Source organism: Bufo bufo, chromosome 2 (assembly GCF_905171765.1).
Source record: "Bufo bufo chromosome 2, aBufBuf1.1, whole genome shotgun sequence".
NCBI classification, from domain to species: Eukaryota; Metazoa; Chordata; class Amphibia; order Anura; family Bufonidae; genus Bufo; species Bufo bufo.
The window spans coordinates 531,732,520-531,748,700 of record NC_053390.1 but is presented as its reverse complement, the minus strand read 5'-3'; the positions used below and the strand labels follow the sequence as shown (position 1 = coordinate 531,748,700).

General features: G+C 40.2%; 1 protein-coding gene across 5 annotated transcripts in view; it reads right to left on the bottom strand.

Annotated features, from left to right (window-relative positions):
• Positions 1-16,181, bottom strand: part of MAPK10 (mitogen-activated protein kinase 10) — a 161,778-nt gene that overhangs the window by 23,461 nt on the left and 122,136 nt on the right. For all 5 annotated transcript variants that reach the window (XM_040420464.1, XM_040420461.1, XM_040420462.1 and 2 more), the window contains 2 exons: positions 13,291-13,354; positions 9,010-9,087 (listed from right to left, as the gene is read on the bottom strand). In XM_040420464.1, the coding sequence (XP_040276398.1) occupies positions 9,010-9,087; positions 13,291-13,354 (142 nt within the window). The remainder of the gene's footprint in view (positions 1-9,009; positions 9,088-13,290; positions 13,355-16,181) is intronic.

The window sequence follows — 16,181 nt, the reverse complement described above, 5'->3', positions numbered from 1 at the left end:
TCAGCCATTGACCTCCCTTGGATGTGGAATCCCTTTCTCAGGCTCCCTCTCCGGCATGGAACCCTGATTCCCCGATACCCGTTATCACCATGGTAGGTGCATAAAAGAACATTGAAAGTTGACAGGGAAGATATCCAATTGGATCAAAGCCGTCACGGGGACATGCGATCAGGCAGAAGTTATCTAGAGTCAACAAAGCGGCAGCAGGGCCTCTCCTGTCTAACGTTTCCTAATCCAAAATACTGCAGTGACATTCCCTGTAATTTTTTATTAACCATTGCAATAACAGGGCATCTTAAGAGTCCTGTATTGTTATTTATTGTCACTACCTCCCCGAGTCGGGAGTAGGTAATTGCCGCGTGCCCCCTCCTTTACTTGGATGCTTCTGCTTCAATAACTTGTCCCACATTTCCGCTCGATCACATTTCAGCCATTGACCTCCCTTGGATGTGGTATCCCTTTCTCTCCGGCATGGAACCCTGACTCCCCGTTACCCGTGATCACCATGGTAGGCGCATAAAAGAACATCGAAAGTTGATAGGGAAGATATCCAATTGGATCGTGGACGTCACAGGACGTGCGACATGGTGGAGCAGTATGTGTGCACACGCCTACACGTACTGACTGATGAGTCTGCCCCCTTCAACTTCTGGGTCTCCAAATTGGGTATATGGCCTTAGCTTGCCATTTACGCCTTGGAGGTGCTTGTCTGCCCTGCAGCCAGTGTATTGTCTGAACATTTGTTTAGTACGGCAGGAGGGGGTTATCACAGACAAGCGCAGCCGCCTGTCCACAGCCAATGTGGACAAGCTCACATTCATTAAAATGAACCAGGCAGGGATCCCACAGGACTTGTCCATACCTTGTGCAGAATAGACATGTATACTGGCCTCACCCAGCCATTGTTGTACTCCAGCGCACTTTTTCTTTGTTTTATTTTTTATATTTCCCAATGCTTTGGGGTCTACCCAAATCTTAACAAAATTAAAAAAAATATAAAATAAAAAACAAAACAAAAAACCAGTGTTGGCTACCTCCTCCTCCTCCACCACCGCTTCCACCTACACCGCCAAATCCACCGCCTCCTCAACCTCCTATTCCATATGGATCTCTTCCTCCTAGATCAAGATTATAATTATGTTATTTTAAGTCATTTCCCTATACACATTTGTTTGCAGAGCACTTTCCATGCTCGTAACCACATTTTGCTGCCTTTTGCAGCCCTCCAGCCCTTTCCATGGCTTTTTTAGAGCAATTTTAGTGCTCCAAAGTTCGGGTCCCCATTGACTTCAATGGGGTTCAGGTTAAAGTTCGGGTCCCAAACTCAAACTTTTTTGCGAAGTTCGGCGGAACCCGGCCATCCAGGTGTCTGCTCAACTCTACTGAAGATCTGACACTTTGATACAATGTAAAGTAGTCAGTGTACAACTTGTATAACAGTGTAAATTTGGTGTGCTCTCAAAATAACTCAACACACAGCCATTAATGTCTAAACCGATAGAAACAAGTGAAAATGGCCAAATTGTGCCCAAAATGTCAATATTTTGTGTGGCCACCATTATTTTCAGCACTGCCTTAACGCTCTTTGGCATGGAGTTCACTAGAGCTTCACAGCTTGCCCCTGGAATCCTCTTCCACTCATCCATAATGACAACATGGAGCCGGTGGATGTAAGAGACTTTGCTCCCCTCCACCTTCCATTTGAGGATATCCCATAGATGCTCAATAGGGTTTAGGTGTGGAGACATGCTTGGCCAGCCCAGCATCCTTAGCCTCAGTTTCTTTAGCAAGGCAGTGGTCATTTTGGAGGTGTGTTTGGGGTCATTATCATGTTAGAATACTGCCCTGCGCCCAGTTTTTCGAAGGGAGGGGATCATGTATGTCGCACTACATGTTGGCATTCATGGTTCCCTTAATGAACTGTAGCCCCCTACAGCTGGCAGCAATCATGCGGCCCCAAACCATGACACTCACACCACCATGCTTGACTGTAGGGAAGACACACTTGTCTTTGTACTCCTCATCTAGTTACCACCACACACGCTTGACACCATCTGAACCAAATGAGTTTATCTTGGTCTCATCAGACCACAGAACATGGTTCCAGTAATCCCTGTACTTAGTCTGCTTGTCTTCAGCGAACTGTTTGTGGGCTTTCTTGTGCATCATCAGCCATGCAGACCAATTTGATGCAGTGTGCGGCATATGGTCTGAGCACTGACAGGTAGACCCCTTTAACCTCTGCAGCAATGCTGGCAGCACTCATATGTCTATTTTGAAAAGACAACCTCTGGATATGACACTAAGCACGTGCACTCAACTTCTTTGGTCAACCATGGCGAGGCCTGTTCTCAGAGGAAACTGTCTTGTTAAACCACTGTATAGTCTTGGCCACCGTGCTGCAGCTCAGTTTCAGGGTGTTGACAATCTTTTTATAACCGAGGCTATCTTTATGTACAGCAACAGTTCTTTTTTTCAGATCCTCAGACAGTTCTTTGCCATGAGGTGCCATGTTGAACTTCCAGTGACCAGTATCAGAGTGTGTGAAATCGATAACACAAAATTTAACACACCTTCTCCCCATTCACACCTGAGACCTTGTAACACTAACGAGTCACATGACACTGGGGAAGAAAAATTGCTAATTTGGCACAATGTGGCCATTTTCACTTAGGGGTGTACTCACTTTTGCTGCCAGTGGTTTAGACATTAATGGCTGTGTGTTGAGTTACTTTGAGTGCACACCAAATTTACACTGAGATACAAGCTGTACACTGACTACTTTACATTGTATTAAAGAGTAATATCTTCAGTGTTGTCCCATGAAAAGATAAAATAAAATATTTACAAAAATGTGAGGGGTGTACTCACTTTTGTGGCATACTGTATGTCCAGGAAACACACATTCTGTTTTCTCTGCAGTGCTATGACATAAATTAATATATATGGATATAAGGAATGTTTCACAGCCATTCCCATTGGATTATTCACACTGGCCTGGAGTTTATGCAGCGACTGTTCTCTTAAAAATAGCCTTGCACATCAGCCCACACATCATTTTTCACAAATGTATTTGGCCACAACATTAAAGAAGTTGTGCAGTAGCTTGACCCCTTCAGGACACAGGGAGTTTTCAATTTATGGACCGAGTATAATTTTGCAATTCTGACGTGTCACTTCACGTGGTAATAACTTTGGAATGCTTTTACTTATTCAATCGATTCTGAAATAGCTTTCTCGTGACACATTGTATTTACCATGTTAGTTGTTTTACTTTTATTTATAAAAAAAACCTCTAAACTTTATTGAAAATTTTGAAAAGTTCACATTTCTCAAAATTTTTAGTTCTCAGATTTTAAGACACATTGATACCTTACAAAATAGTTAATATTCATCATATGTCTACTGTATAAAATGTAAAAAAATTATTTTATTTTTTAAAGGCATTAAAAGGCTTAAAATTTTAGAAGCTATTTTTCAGATTTCCAAGAAAATTTACAAAGCCAACTTTTTTTAAGGACCAATTCAGAGGCTTACATAATAGAAACCACCCATAAATTACCTAATTTATTCAAAACTGATTTTACAAACTTTGTTAACTCTGAAGGTGTTCCAAATAAATTTATTTGGGTACACACATAAATAATTTTTTTGAGGGGTGTAGTAAGTGCTTTGACCCAAGCGGTGTTTCATACAATTTTGAGACACTTGGCTGTGAAAATGAAACATTTTATTTTTTCCAATGAAATATTTTATATAAATAGATTTAGCCCAAAATTTCCATTTTCACAAGGGGTAACCCTCACAAAGCACCCCATAATTTGTTAAGCATTCTTTCCTGAATACAGCAACACCCTATATGTGGTTGTAAACTGCTTAAAAAGCACACGGCAGGGCTCAGAAGCAAAGGAGCTCCTTTTGAAGGGTACATTTTGCTGGATTGGTTTTCGGGCATTCGAAGAGACCCTGAGGTAACCCTAGAGTGGTAACCTCCAAATGTGACCCCATTTCGGAAACTACACCCTTCAAGGAAATTATCAAGGGGTGTAGTAAGCACTTTGACCTACAGACTTTTAAAAGAACTGAAAGAGACTTTTGGCAGAGAAAATACAAATTTAATTTTTTTCCAGTATAATGTTGCTTTAGCCCCACATTTTTCATTTTCACAAGAGGTAACAAAAGAAAAAGCACCACACAATTTGTTGCGTATTTTTTTCTGAATACCGCAATAGCTCATATGTGGTCATAAACTGCTGTATAGGCATGCTGCAGTGCTCAGAAGTGATGGAGCCCCATTTAGAGAGCAGATTTCACTAGAATTGTTTTCGGGTGCCATGTCACATTTGCAGAGCCCCTGAGGTACCAGTACAGTGTAAAACCCCAAAAAGTTATCCTATTTTGAAAACTAAACTTTTCAAAGAATTCACCTAGGTGTACAGTGACTTAACAGGTTTGACTCCACAAATGCTTCATAGAGTTTTTTGGGATTGGGACATGATTGTTTTTGGGATTGGGACATGACATTAAAAATTACATTGTATTTAAATTATATGTAGTTTTTGGCTCAAATGTTTCATTTTCACAAGTGGTAATAGGAAACAACCCAAACTGTGTTACATAATTTTTCCTGATTAGGATAATACCCCCTACGTGATTGTAAACTGCTGTTTGGGTACAAGAGAGAAAGAGCACCATGTGCTTTTTAGGCCTAGCTTGGTTATTTATAAAGCACTACTTGACAACTGCAGAGGCCCTGAGGGGAAAAAAGGGGTGTTTTGAAAAAAATGCACAGGAGATGGTGCAAAGTGAAAATTGCAATTTTTACACAGATATGTCAGTTCAGTGCCCAATATTTTGTGTCCTGCATGTGAAAAGTCAGCCATCTTAATATTGTGCTGTGCTTCCTGGTTTTAGCAATAAACCTAACATGTGGCCGTATTCTTTTGCCTGAACACATGAGAAAAGTGCAATGAAATCACGGTCTCACAGGCTTCTGTACATGACAGGCATGGAGGCCTTTGTAAGGGTTCCAGGTGCCATGGCAACCATCAGCACCCCATGATCATATCGTAGAGAGCTGAAGCAGTTAGAGAGGGAGCTCTCTCCCTCTGTATATTCCTTAGAGGCCACAGTTGGCATTGACCGCAGCACCTAACTGGTTAATCCGCTAGCATCTGTGTTTTTACCAATGCCGGCAGATACATCAGGGTCATGGCTTTCACTAGTAGCCAGGACCTTGTACTGATTGAGCAAGCACATATCCTGTGCCCGCTTGATCACAGCCGCATACATGTATGACGGAATACGCAAACGCTTTGATTGCTGCACCGTCGATGTACAGAATATGTCCTTTAGGGGTTAATAATAATATTGATGACTTAGCCTCAGGACAGCTTATTAATATCAGCTCGGTGGGGGACCAACTTCCGATACCCATGCCAATCAGTTGTTTGAAGGGGTTGCAGCACTCATGGGATGGAGCAGTTGCAATTACACTGCGCCATAGCTACAAAGGAGATGATGAACAGATAATTTTGAAGAAGAAGCAGTGCTCACATCAGGGCCTGGACCCCTTCAAACAGCTGATTGGTGGGATGCCAGAATAGGTCATCAATATTAAGCCACTGCACAACCCCTTTTACAAATTAAAGATTATATCCTAGCATAGTTTCCATATGTACACAGTTTAATACAATCAAAGCTCAAAGATCAAGGATATTTTTTGTTCTTTGTATGTTTCCAACTAACCAAATGTAAGGGGTTTTCAATTCACTTACTTCAAGCCTGGGCTGCAGGAGAGAGCAGGTCTGTGTCTGTGCACGAAACGTCACTGTGAAGGCTGTGCTGGATGGAGCAATAAGCCACGCCCCCTCCCACTGGATTCTTCAGCAAACTTTAACCCCTTCTATCATCAGCAGCACAGACTCAGGGTTGGAGACTCTGCCTCAGGTAATTGCCAACTGCAGGGTTTCCTCCTCTCCAGGCACTGAAGAAACAAATGCTGTGCACAGGATCTTCCCTCCCTCCTCCCCCTGCAAACACAGAGCTGACAGACTAGAGGAGTCCTCTCTTCTGTACTCTTATGCTGTCTGCAGAGCATTACACAAGAACAGGTAGGAGGAAGATCCTGTGTGTATCAGCACTGTCATTGCACTGTACAGCTGGGACTTGCAGTCCCACACATACAACATGAGTATCCCAGAAGTCAGACTGCAGTCAGGACAGCACTTTTATTCACTCTCTTTGCAGAGCAGGGGAGATGAAAGACAGTCTTTGTTGACAACCAAAAATATTTATGATTAAAACTTTAGAGATTGTTGTTACACACTCCAACAGCTCTGCAACTGCATGTCAACAAAGGGCCAGAACAGAACTAGGGAAATTAGGAAATATATATTTTTTTTTTGCCTAAAACTTGCTTAGTTTATGTATACATTGATGACCATCAGATGTACAGTGCTTTGTTGTTTTTTTTTTTTACATAATTCGGACAACCCCTTTACATTTTGCCTGGAGTCCAGGTGCTATCCCACACGGGAGATATAAGTACTACCAGGGACACCCAGCAATTCTGAGAATGAGTGTTCTGAGTCCCTTATTTGAATGGAGCTATACTATGCATGTTGGTCCACCTATGGGACTGATGGCTTATTGTCTAAACGGAGTGGTGAACCAACATGCGCATTGCCTTTCCATTCAAACTGTAAACTCAGGGACCTTTGTTCTTATGATGGGTGGCTGTCCCAGTGGTCATGCCCTCAGCAATCATACATTTATGACCTAATCTGTCAATAGGTTATATATAATTTTCTTGAAATAACCTTTTCAGGGAAAGTGATATTGAGGTCTCACAATGAATGTCTAGAAAAGATGTTGACTTGAGAAGAGGCCCTTTACAGGTAATCTCGTTAGGATGCATATCAAGGTCGAATATATATTTTTTGGCATAATTCATTCCAGAAACTATACACAGCATCCATTGTTGAATACAGTTGTTACCAATATATTATATAATTAATTTAAGAAGGGGTTATTTACAGTAAGAGTGCTTACACTGTAGAAAGCCCAACCAAATGAAGCAGTAATGTCAAAATCTCTGGCTCCCTTCTGCAGTCTTCCGGTTCCTATCCAGTAAACTTCTGGACGGACCAGATCACTTGCACCGAGCATCTAGTGACTGGCCTCAGCATCGATTCATTGATTGACTGCAGTGGCACACATGATCCTGTCCATCCGGAAGTTTACAGGACAGGGACCTGACTGGGCTTCAAATTTTAAAAAGTAACCAAAACTGGAAACACCTTTAATCTTATTAGAAATGTTATAGGTTGTATGCAGATCTATCTGTACTGTATATCAAATAGGTGGGTTTGAGAAAGGTTAACCTCTCATTAAACACTTTTCTGATAAAAAGTAAATGTGGTTGCATCATTAGAAGGAAAATTAATGGATAGATTCCTAAACAGACTCTGTATGGATCTTCATGAAATTCAGTACATTAATTCTGGAACTTGAATTCAATATGATACAGAGGAAATTGCAGGGAGAAGAGTGGGGATAGGTTGACATGAAGCCTGCACTGAAGTTGTGAAGTGTGAAAGCAGACAAGCGAGGGAGAGACTACAATAAAGAACAATTGAGTTATTTATGAAAACTAATGGGGAGAAACAGTGGTATTCCTACGGCAAATAATGAAAGGAATCATGCACAACATAAATGGACAAAGATGCTGTCATAAAAATACTATATTGTGCTATACAGAATGAACATTTACCCTATTGGATACATACACATTACACATACAACCCCAAAAAGGTTGTGACACTGTGTATTATGTAAAACAATGGAAATAAAACAGAATGCAATGATTTGCAAATCTGACATAGACATATGTTTTATTCACAATAGCCTGTATCTCTGATGGTATGGGCAATCACCTCAATATAATATAGGTCTCCAAAGATCTATTTAACCACTGCGTATGCTAGACTAAATCTATCACTCCAAGACGACAACCACAACTACACAGTACACAATAAATTAAAAATTATATATACTTTATTAATCCATCAAAAGTCATGTTAAAAAGTCAATAGCGACGGCATGCATATAATCATACTTTTGATGGATTAATAAAGTATATATCATTTTTAATTTATTGTGTACTGTGTAGTTGTGGTTCTTTTGGAGTGTCTGATGGTATGGGGTTGCATTAGTGCCTATGATGTAGACAGCTTACACATCTGGAAAAGCAGAACAGTATATAGAGGTTTTAGAACAATATATGCTCCATTCAGATGTCTCTTTCAGGGAAGGTCTTGCATATTTCATCAGGACAATGCTAAACCATATACTCTATGACCTTGCATGGTGTCCAGTCTAGACCTTTCACCAATAGAAAACATTGGCACATCATGAATGCTACATCAGACAAGAACTGGTCTCCTCACTTCCCCGACATTTATAGACTGTTGTTGAAAGAAGAGGGGATGCTACACAATGATATACATGTCCCTGTCCCAACTTTTTGGAGATGTGTTGCTTCCATCAAGTTCTAAATGAGTATTTTTTTTTTATAAAATGGTAAAATGTCTCACTTTCAACATTTGATATGTTCTATAATCTTTTGTGAAAAAAACATGGATCTATGATATTTGCAAATTATTGCCTTCTGCTTTTATTTACTTCTATATACATTTTACACAGCGTCCCAACTTTTCTTGGGCTTTTAGAAAATATATTGCTTGAATGTATCTAAAATGAAGCAACTTTGCAAATAGCTTTCATCACAGAAATCCTACCATGTTGTGTTTACTGCTTCTGTTCAGACCTGTCATGCTACAGAATCAGACTACACAGGATTTGTTTGTAGTCTGTTTCCATGGAAACATGTAGGTCTGCATAGGAGCTGTCTCTATATGCATTAAATGTACATTAAATAATAGTACAGTTTTTCATTGTAAATTAGTGCTGATAATGGAGAAATCTGCTGCTATTTACAAAGAGTACCTGAAGGAGAAGGCTGTCCTTTTACTACTCCATTTTTAGTTCTTTCTTCAAAGTTCATAACTTCCTTATAGATGAGCTCTGCAAAAAATTTGTTTACAAGCATTAATTCTCTAATTCCCACTTTCTTTCTGTTTGAATATGGGTAGCTGTCCTGTAAACTCTCATCCTCTGTTGGCTATAACACTACAATTCTGGCTACTGTTTTGGTGTGGTTGTATGTTGCTCTTCAGAGTGGTGTTCTGCTTCATACTAAACTAAAAAGAAAATTACCCTTGTGACAAAAATATTCAGGGGTGTACACAGGATTTAGTAAAGGTCATGAGCATACTTGCAAGGAATATTCAAAGGCACACAAACAACACATATATACTTTACACACATTCATACACATATACACAGTATGACACGTGCAGTATATACTGCGAAAATCATACACTTACCGTCTCTGCTGTATTTTTTCACAGGGGGCTCATGACAGCAGTACATCCCTACTTCATCCAGCAGTTTTATGCAGATGCTGGAGTTGTGGATAAAGCTCTCCGCTCTTCCTGCCTTTTCTCTCTGACTGCTGTATGCAATGCTGTCAACCATCAGCTGGTGAAAGGTACATATCTCATGTATAAAAGCCCGAGGAGGAGAGCCATAGAAATGAGCCAGGTGGCGTGAGGTTTTAACTCCATAAACCCATCTTGTGTACACCCCTAAATATATACAGTGGGATGCGAAAGTTTGGGCAACCTTGTTAATCGTCATGATTTTCCTGTATAAATCGTTGGTTGTTACGATAAAAAATGTCAGTTAAATATATCATATAGGAGACACACACAGTGATATTTAAGAAGTGAAATGAAGTTTATTGGATTTACAGCAAGTGTGCTATAATTGTTTAAACAAAATTAGGCAGGTGCATAAATTTGGGCACTGTTGTCATTTTATTGATTTCAAAACCTTTAGAACTAATTATTGGAACTCAAATTGGCTTGGTAAGCTCAGTGACCCCTGACCTACATACACAGGTGAATCCAATTATGAGAGAGTATTTAAGGGGGTCAATTGTAAGTTTCCCTCCTCTTTTAATTTTCTCTGAAGAGTAGCAACATGGGGATCTCAAAATAACTTTCAAATGACCTGAAGACAAAGATTGTTCACCATCATGGTTTAGGGGAAGGATACAGAAAGCTGTCTCAGAGACTTCAGCTGTCTGTTTCCACAGTTAGGAACATATTGAGGAAATGGAAGACCACAGGCTCAGTTCAAGTTAAGGCTCCAAGTGACAGACCAAGAAAAATCTCGGCTAGACGGAAGTGACGAATGGTGAGAACAGTCAGAGTCAACCCACAGACCAGCACCAAAGACCTACAACATCATCTTGCTGCAGGTGGAGTCACTGTGCATCGTTCAACCATTCGGCGCACTTTACACAAGGAGATGCTGTATGCGAGAGTGATGCAGAGGAAGCCTTTTCTCCGCCCACAGCACAAAAAGTGCCGCTTGAGGTGGGCTAAAGCACATTTGGACAAGCCAGCTTCATTTTGGAATAAGGTGCTGTGGACTGATGAAACTAAAATTGAGTTATTTGGCCATAACAAGGGGCGTTATGCATGGAGGAAAAAGAACACAGCATTCCAAGAAAAACACCTGCTACCTACAGTAAAATATGGTGGTGGTTCCATCATGCTGTGGGGCTGTGTGGCCAGTGCAGGGACTGGGAATCTTGTCAAAGTTGAGGGACGCATGGATTCCACTCAGTATCAGCAGATTCTGGAGACCAATGTCCAGGAATCAGTGACAAAGTTGAAGCTGCGCCGGGGCTGGATCTTTCAACAAGACAACGACCCTAAACACTGCTCAAAATCCACTAAGGCATTTATGCAGAGGAACAAGTACAACGTTCTGGAATGACCATCTCAGTCCCCAGACCTGAATATAATTGAAAATCTGTGGTGTGACTTAAAGAGAGCTGTCCATGCTCGGAAGCCATCAAACCTGAATGAACTAAAGATGTTTTGTAAAGAGGAATGGTCCAAAATACCTTCAACCAGAATCCAGACTCTCATTGGAACCTACAGGAAGCGTTTAGAGGCTGTAATTTCTGCAAAAGGAGGATCTACTAAATATTGATTTCATTTCTTTTTTGTGGTACCCAAATTTATGCACCTGCCTAATTTTGTTTAAACAATTATAGCACACTTTCTGTAAATCCAATAAACTTAATTTCACTTCTCAAATATCACTGTGTGTGTCTCCTATATGATATATTTAACTGACATTTTTTATCGTAACAACCAACGATTTATACAGGAAAATCATGACGATTAAAAAGGTTGCCCAAACTTTCGCATCCCACTGTATATATATATATATATATATATATATATGTACAAACACTTTACATTTAATAATGTAAGGTGCGGTAAATTAGCATGCAAATTTTTCACTTATTGTATAACTTTCTATGCATGCATCTGGAGTTGGCATACTCCTACAGATATAATGCATAGGGCAAAGCTGTGTGATTAGGCCTGCATGGTAGAACACAAGGTCCCTGTGATCCTGTACTATGCAGGTTGAGTGAAGCTCTATGGGGAATTGGGGGGCACCAAATTAAAATGCATTGTTTCCTTAGAATCCTTTATAATATGGCATTTTCTGACAGAATCATGTGGACAGTAGGGGCCCTATACACCTCTCAGAACTGGTATGGATCTATACAACAATCTACTGTTTGTCCAGAAACAAACTGGTGCTGTCCAGTAGTTAAAATGCATTGTTTTTTATTAGTTTAATTCGTTTTTATACAGAGAATTCGAAAAGTCTTCAGACCCTTTCACTTTTTCACATTTTATGTTGCATTTTATGTAAGGAATAAAAAAAATTAACTGTTTCCCCATTATTCTAAACTCAGTACCCCATAATGAGAAAGTGAAAACAGAATGTTCAAAATCTTTGCTGATTTATTGAAAAGGAAAAACTAAAATCTTGCATTGACTGTAAGTATTCAGATGCTTTACTCAGTACTTAGTTGAAGCACCTTTGGCAGTGATTACAGTCTCTAGTCTTCCTGGGTATGATGCCACAGGGTTTGCACACCCGGATTTAAGGATTTTCTGCCATCCTCTTGCAGATCCTATTAAGTTCTGGGAGGTTGAATGGTCAGTAGACATCCCTTTTCAGGTCTCTTCAGAGATGTTCTATTGGGTTCAAGAGTTGTCCCTAAGCTACTCCTGTGTTTCCCTGGCTTTGTGCTTAGGATTATAGTCTTGCTGAAGGTAAACCTTCGGCCCAATCTGTGGTCCAGAGCACTCTGGATCAGGTTTTTATTAAAAATATCTCTGCAGTTTGCTCCTTTCAACTTTCTTCCTTCCCCAGCTGCTGAAAAACACCCCAACAGCATCATGCTGCCACTATCATGCTTCACTGTAGGGATGGCAGTGGCAGATTATATGCAATGCCTGGTTTCCTCCCCACATGATGCTTAGAATCAAGGCCAAAAAGTTAAATCTTTGTTTCATCAGAACAGAGAATTTTGTTTCTCACAGTTTGAGGGACCTTTTTTTGCAAACTCTGGGCAGGCTAACATGTATCTTTCACTGAGGAGAGGCTTATTTCTGGCCACTCTGTCATAAACCCCAGATTGGTGGAATTCTGCAGTAATGGTTGATCTTCTGGAGGTTTCTCCCATCTGCACACAAAATCTTTGGAGGTCAACCAGAAGGACCATTTGGTTCTTGGTCCCGTGTCATAGCTATGGGTCTGAATATTTATGTCCGTGCAAAATGTTTGTTTTTCCTTTGTAACGAGTTTGCCAAAATCTCTTAAATTAGTTTTTTTTCATTTTCTCATTATGGGTTATTGAGTGTAGATGGCAAACTTCATTTTTTTATTTTTTATTTTAGCACAAGGCCACAACATAAAATATGAAAAAAGTGGAAGGGTCTGAAGACTTTCCAAATGCATCGTATTTGTTTGGGAAACACATCAACCAGTTTATTTTTAGGGGGGAGGAGAATTCTTGGGCCTTTACCCTAATAAAATTGGTACAGTGAAAGCTTCTCAAAAAATCACCTCTTTGAGAAGATCATCCCCTTATCCAGACCAGATTTCCTGTGACAGATTTTCAGTTCGACCGCATAATATACATATTGACTACCCTTTAGAAGACCACCTTTCAGTGTAATTTTGAGTGGTGGTCTTAAAAAGTTTTCCATGTATTTAACTTTTACTGCTTTTTTTTTTTTTCAACCCATCAAAATGTGTATATATTGAGTATAAAAATAATACCTTTCCATTCTTCGATTGTATGTTCCCTTTCATCCAACTGCTTGTCATAAATCTGAGGAGGAGGCTGTAAAATGTAAAACAATATAAAATGTGAATTGTATTTACACATTTATAAGCATTTACAGTATTTATCACTGAAAGGGTTTTCCCAAAACTGACATTTACGAAACATTTGGTTTCTATAAGCATGCGATTGTCAACAAAGATAGGGTGGGTCATTTAAACGGAAATTCTGGGAAAGCCCTTTAAACTATTTTGGAAACACATTAAAGAGGTTTTCTGAGATTTTTTAATTGATGACCTATCCTATGGATAGGTCATCAATATCTGATTGGTGGGGGTCAGACATCCAGGACTCCCACTGATCAGCTGTTTGAGAAGGCAAAGGCGCTGGCAGTAGCGCCGCAACCTTTTCTTACCTTACTAAGCACAGCGTTGTACATTGTACATCGGCTGTGTTTGGTATCGCAACTAAGCCCTATTCAATTTAATAATGCTGAGCTGTACCTTGGCCATGTGACCCATAAATGGAACGTCACATAGCCTAGGCAAAGCTGCGAGAAGTTGACGGCGCCACTGCGAGTGCTGGTGGCTTGTCAAACAGCTGTTCAACCCCCATTGATCAGATATTAATGACCTATTCAGTTACAAAAAAATGTGAAAACCCCTTTAATAATGTATAACAATGGGTATTGTTTCTGAAGACTTGCACACTTCTCCGAACAGATCTGTATGTGTTGAATATGTGGCTCCATAATATGGCACTCAGTATGAACACCACATTTTTCATTCCAGAAAACTGTGGTTAATATGTTGATTGATCTTCCCCCAATATAATTAGAAAATATAAGGTATCATTGTGCCACCTAAACAAATGAAGTAGTAACATATCTGATCAGTGGCGGGGCAACTCCTGGCATCCAAACTAATTGGCTGTTTGAAGAGGATGGTGAGTGCTGCACTTTTCCAGTGATGTCCCATTCATCGTTCACATGGCCTAGGAGCCAAGTGAATTACACCAAGCACAGCCTTCGTGGGCTCTGTAAACAGGTGATCAGCGGAGGCATTGGGTGTCGGACCCCCACTAATTAGTTATAGATGACCTATCCTAAGCATAGGTCATCGCTATTAAACAACCAGAAAAACCCTTAAAATATAGTGAATGATACCATATATACAGGTGCATAACTCAATGTAAACAATTAAATTCAATGCATTTTATAGCTACTTGAGCATTTTAAGCAGACCTGTTCCCCAATGACTATATAATCATTAAGAATACAACTGCTAGGTCCCTAAATGAGCAGTTTTTATTAGTGGGGAAACCACTGAGCAGGGGGGACAGTGCATCACGTGATACTAAGTAATTTTTGTGTAGTTATCTGCCGACGATCAGGCTACCCAGTCCACATGCCTTAAAAGGCCATGCACTGTCCAATGTGGGCAACCCCTTTAAATCAACACACACTATGAAAGAAGCCACTTTATACTGAACTAAAATTCCCAAGACAGACCTGAAAAATTCACTAAGATACAGTTAAAACACTATAGCATTTAATGTACAAGTTGCTAAATGCATCCCTTACAGAGGATACTAATACTTGTATTTGCTATTATATAATACTTCTAGATCTTTTCTTAGACCTCTGCATTGTTGTTTAGAAATTTATAAATACATTGACAACTGGGCGTTACCATTCCTCTTGTTAAAGTTGTGTGTCCACACACTGTCAGCATTGATTGTACTATGTGCACGGACACCCTCACCCCCCAACTGGTAACACCCACTTGCCAATTTAATCATACATTTCTAGGAGAGATAAAAAAAAAGTTGCATGGAAAAAATACATGCACTATTCACAAAAATTTTGGGAAATTTGGCTTGTGGGTGAAAATTTGAATGCACATGTCCAATTGTTCAATGTTTCAGTACTTTTTGCACAACTTGCTTTTCTCTAACAAGGAGCTTAATCGCAAAATTCACAAAAGCTGTTTGGTCCATGAATCGCCCAATAAATTTCCTGGTTCCATAGAAATTGGTATTTAAACAGCCCTCCACATCATGCTGTTCACATTTTGACATAATGAAACCAAGACAATACCTAACAATTGATCAACAGTACCTCGCCATTGCACGGCTTCAAGCAGGATGTTCTCAGATGATAGTAGCCACTGACCTTAGAGTGTCACAGAGTGTCATTAGCAGGTTGCAATAGAGATACAGAGAGATGGGAAGAGGCACAGAAAGGCATAGAAGCGGACATCCTTTGGCCACATCCCACACTGATGACCGTTTCTTTGCGAACAGGGCCCTGCAGAACCGGATGATGAATGCCACACAACTCCAGACACGTTTAAGGGAAGTGAGAGGCACCCAAGTGTCACGTTAAACTATTTGAAACCATTTACATCAGCATGGTTTGTGTGCTAGACGACCTGCAAGGGTTCTTGACCACAGGCGTCATTGTCTTGCACGGGCTAAGGAGCATTTACGTTGGACGAGGGACTGGTGTGCCTCAATGCTGTTCACTGATGAATGTTGATTCATGGTGAGCAGAAATGATGTTGGAGATGTCAAGGAGAGCGCTTTGCATCAACCACTGTTGCCACCGATGAGCCTTTGGTGGTGCTGGTGTTACAGTGTGGTCAGGTGTGTCTAGTCAATAAAGAACTGCCCTATACTTTGTGAATGGTACAGTGACAAGCCCATACTATTGAATAACATCATTAATCCAGTCATTGTGCCTCTGCATGAACAACACAGGCCTAATTTCATCTTCATGGATGACAATATGCAAGCTCATCAAGGTCACATCATTAGGGAACGGCTGCTGGAGACTTGGGTACCTAAAATGGAGTATCCTTCTCCAGACCTGAATCCCATTGAAAAC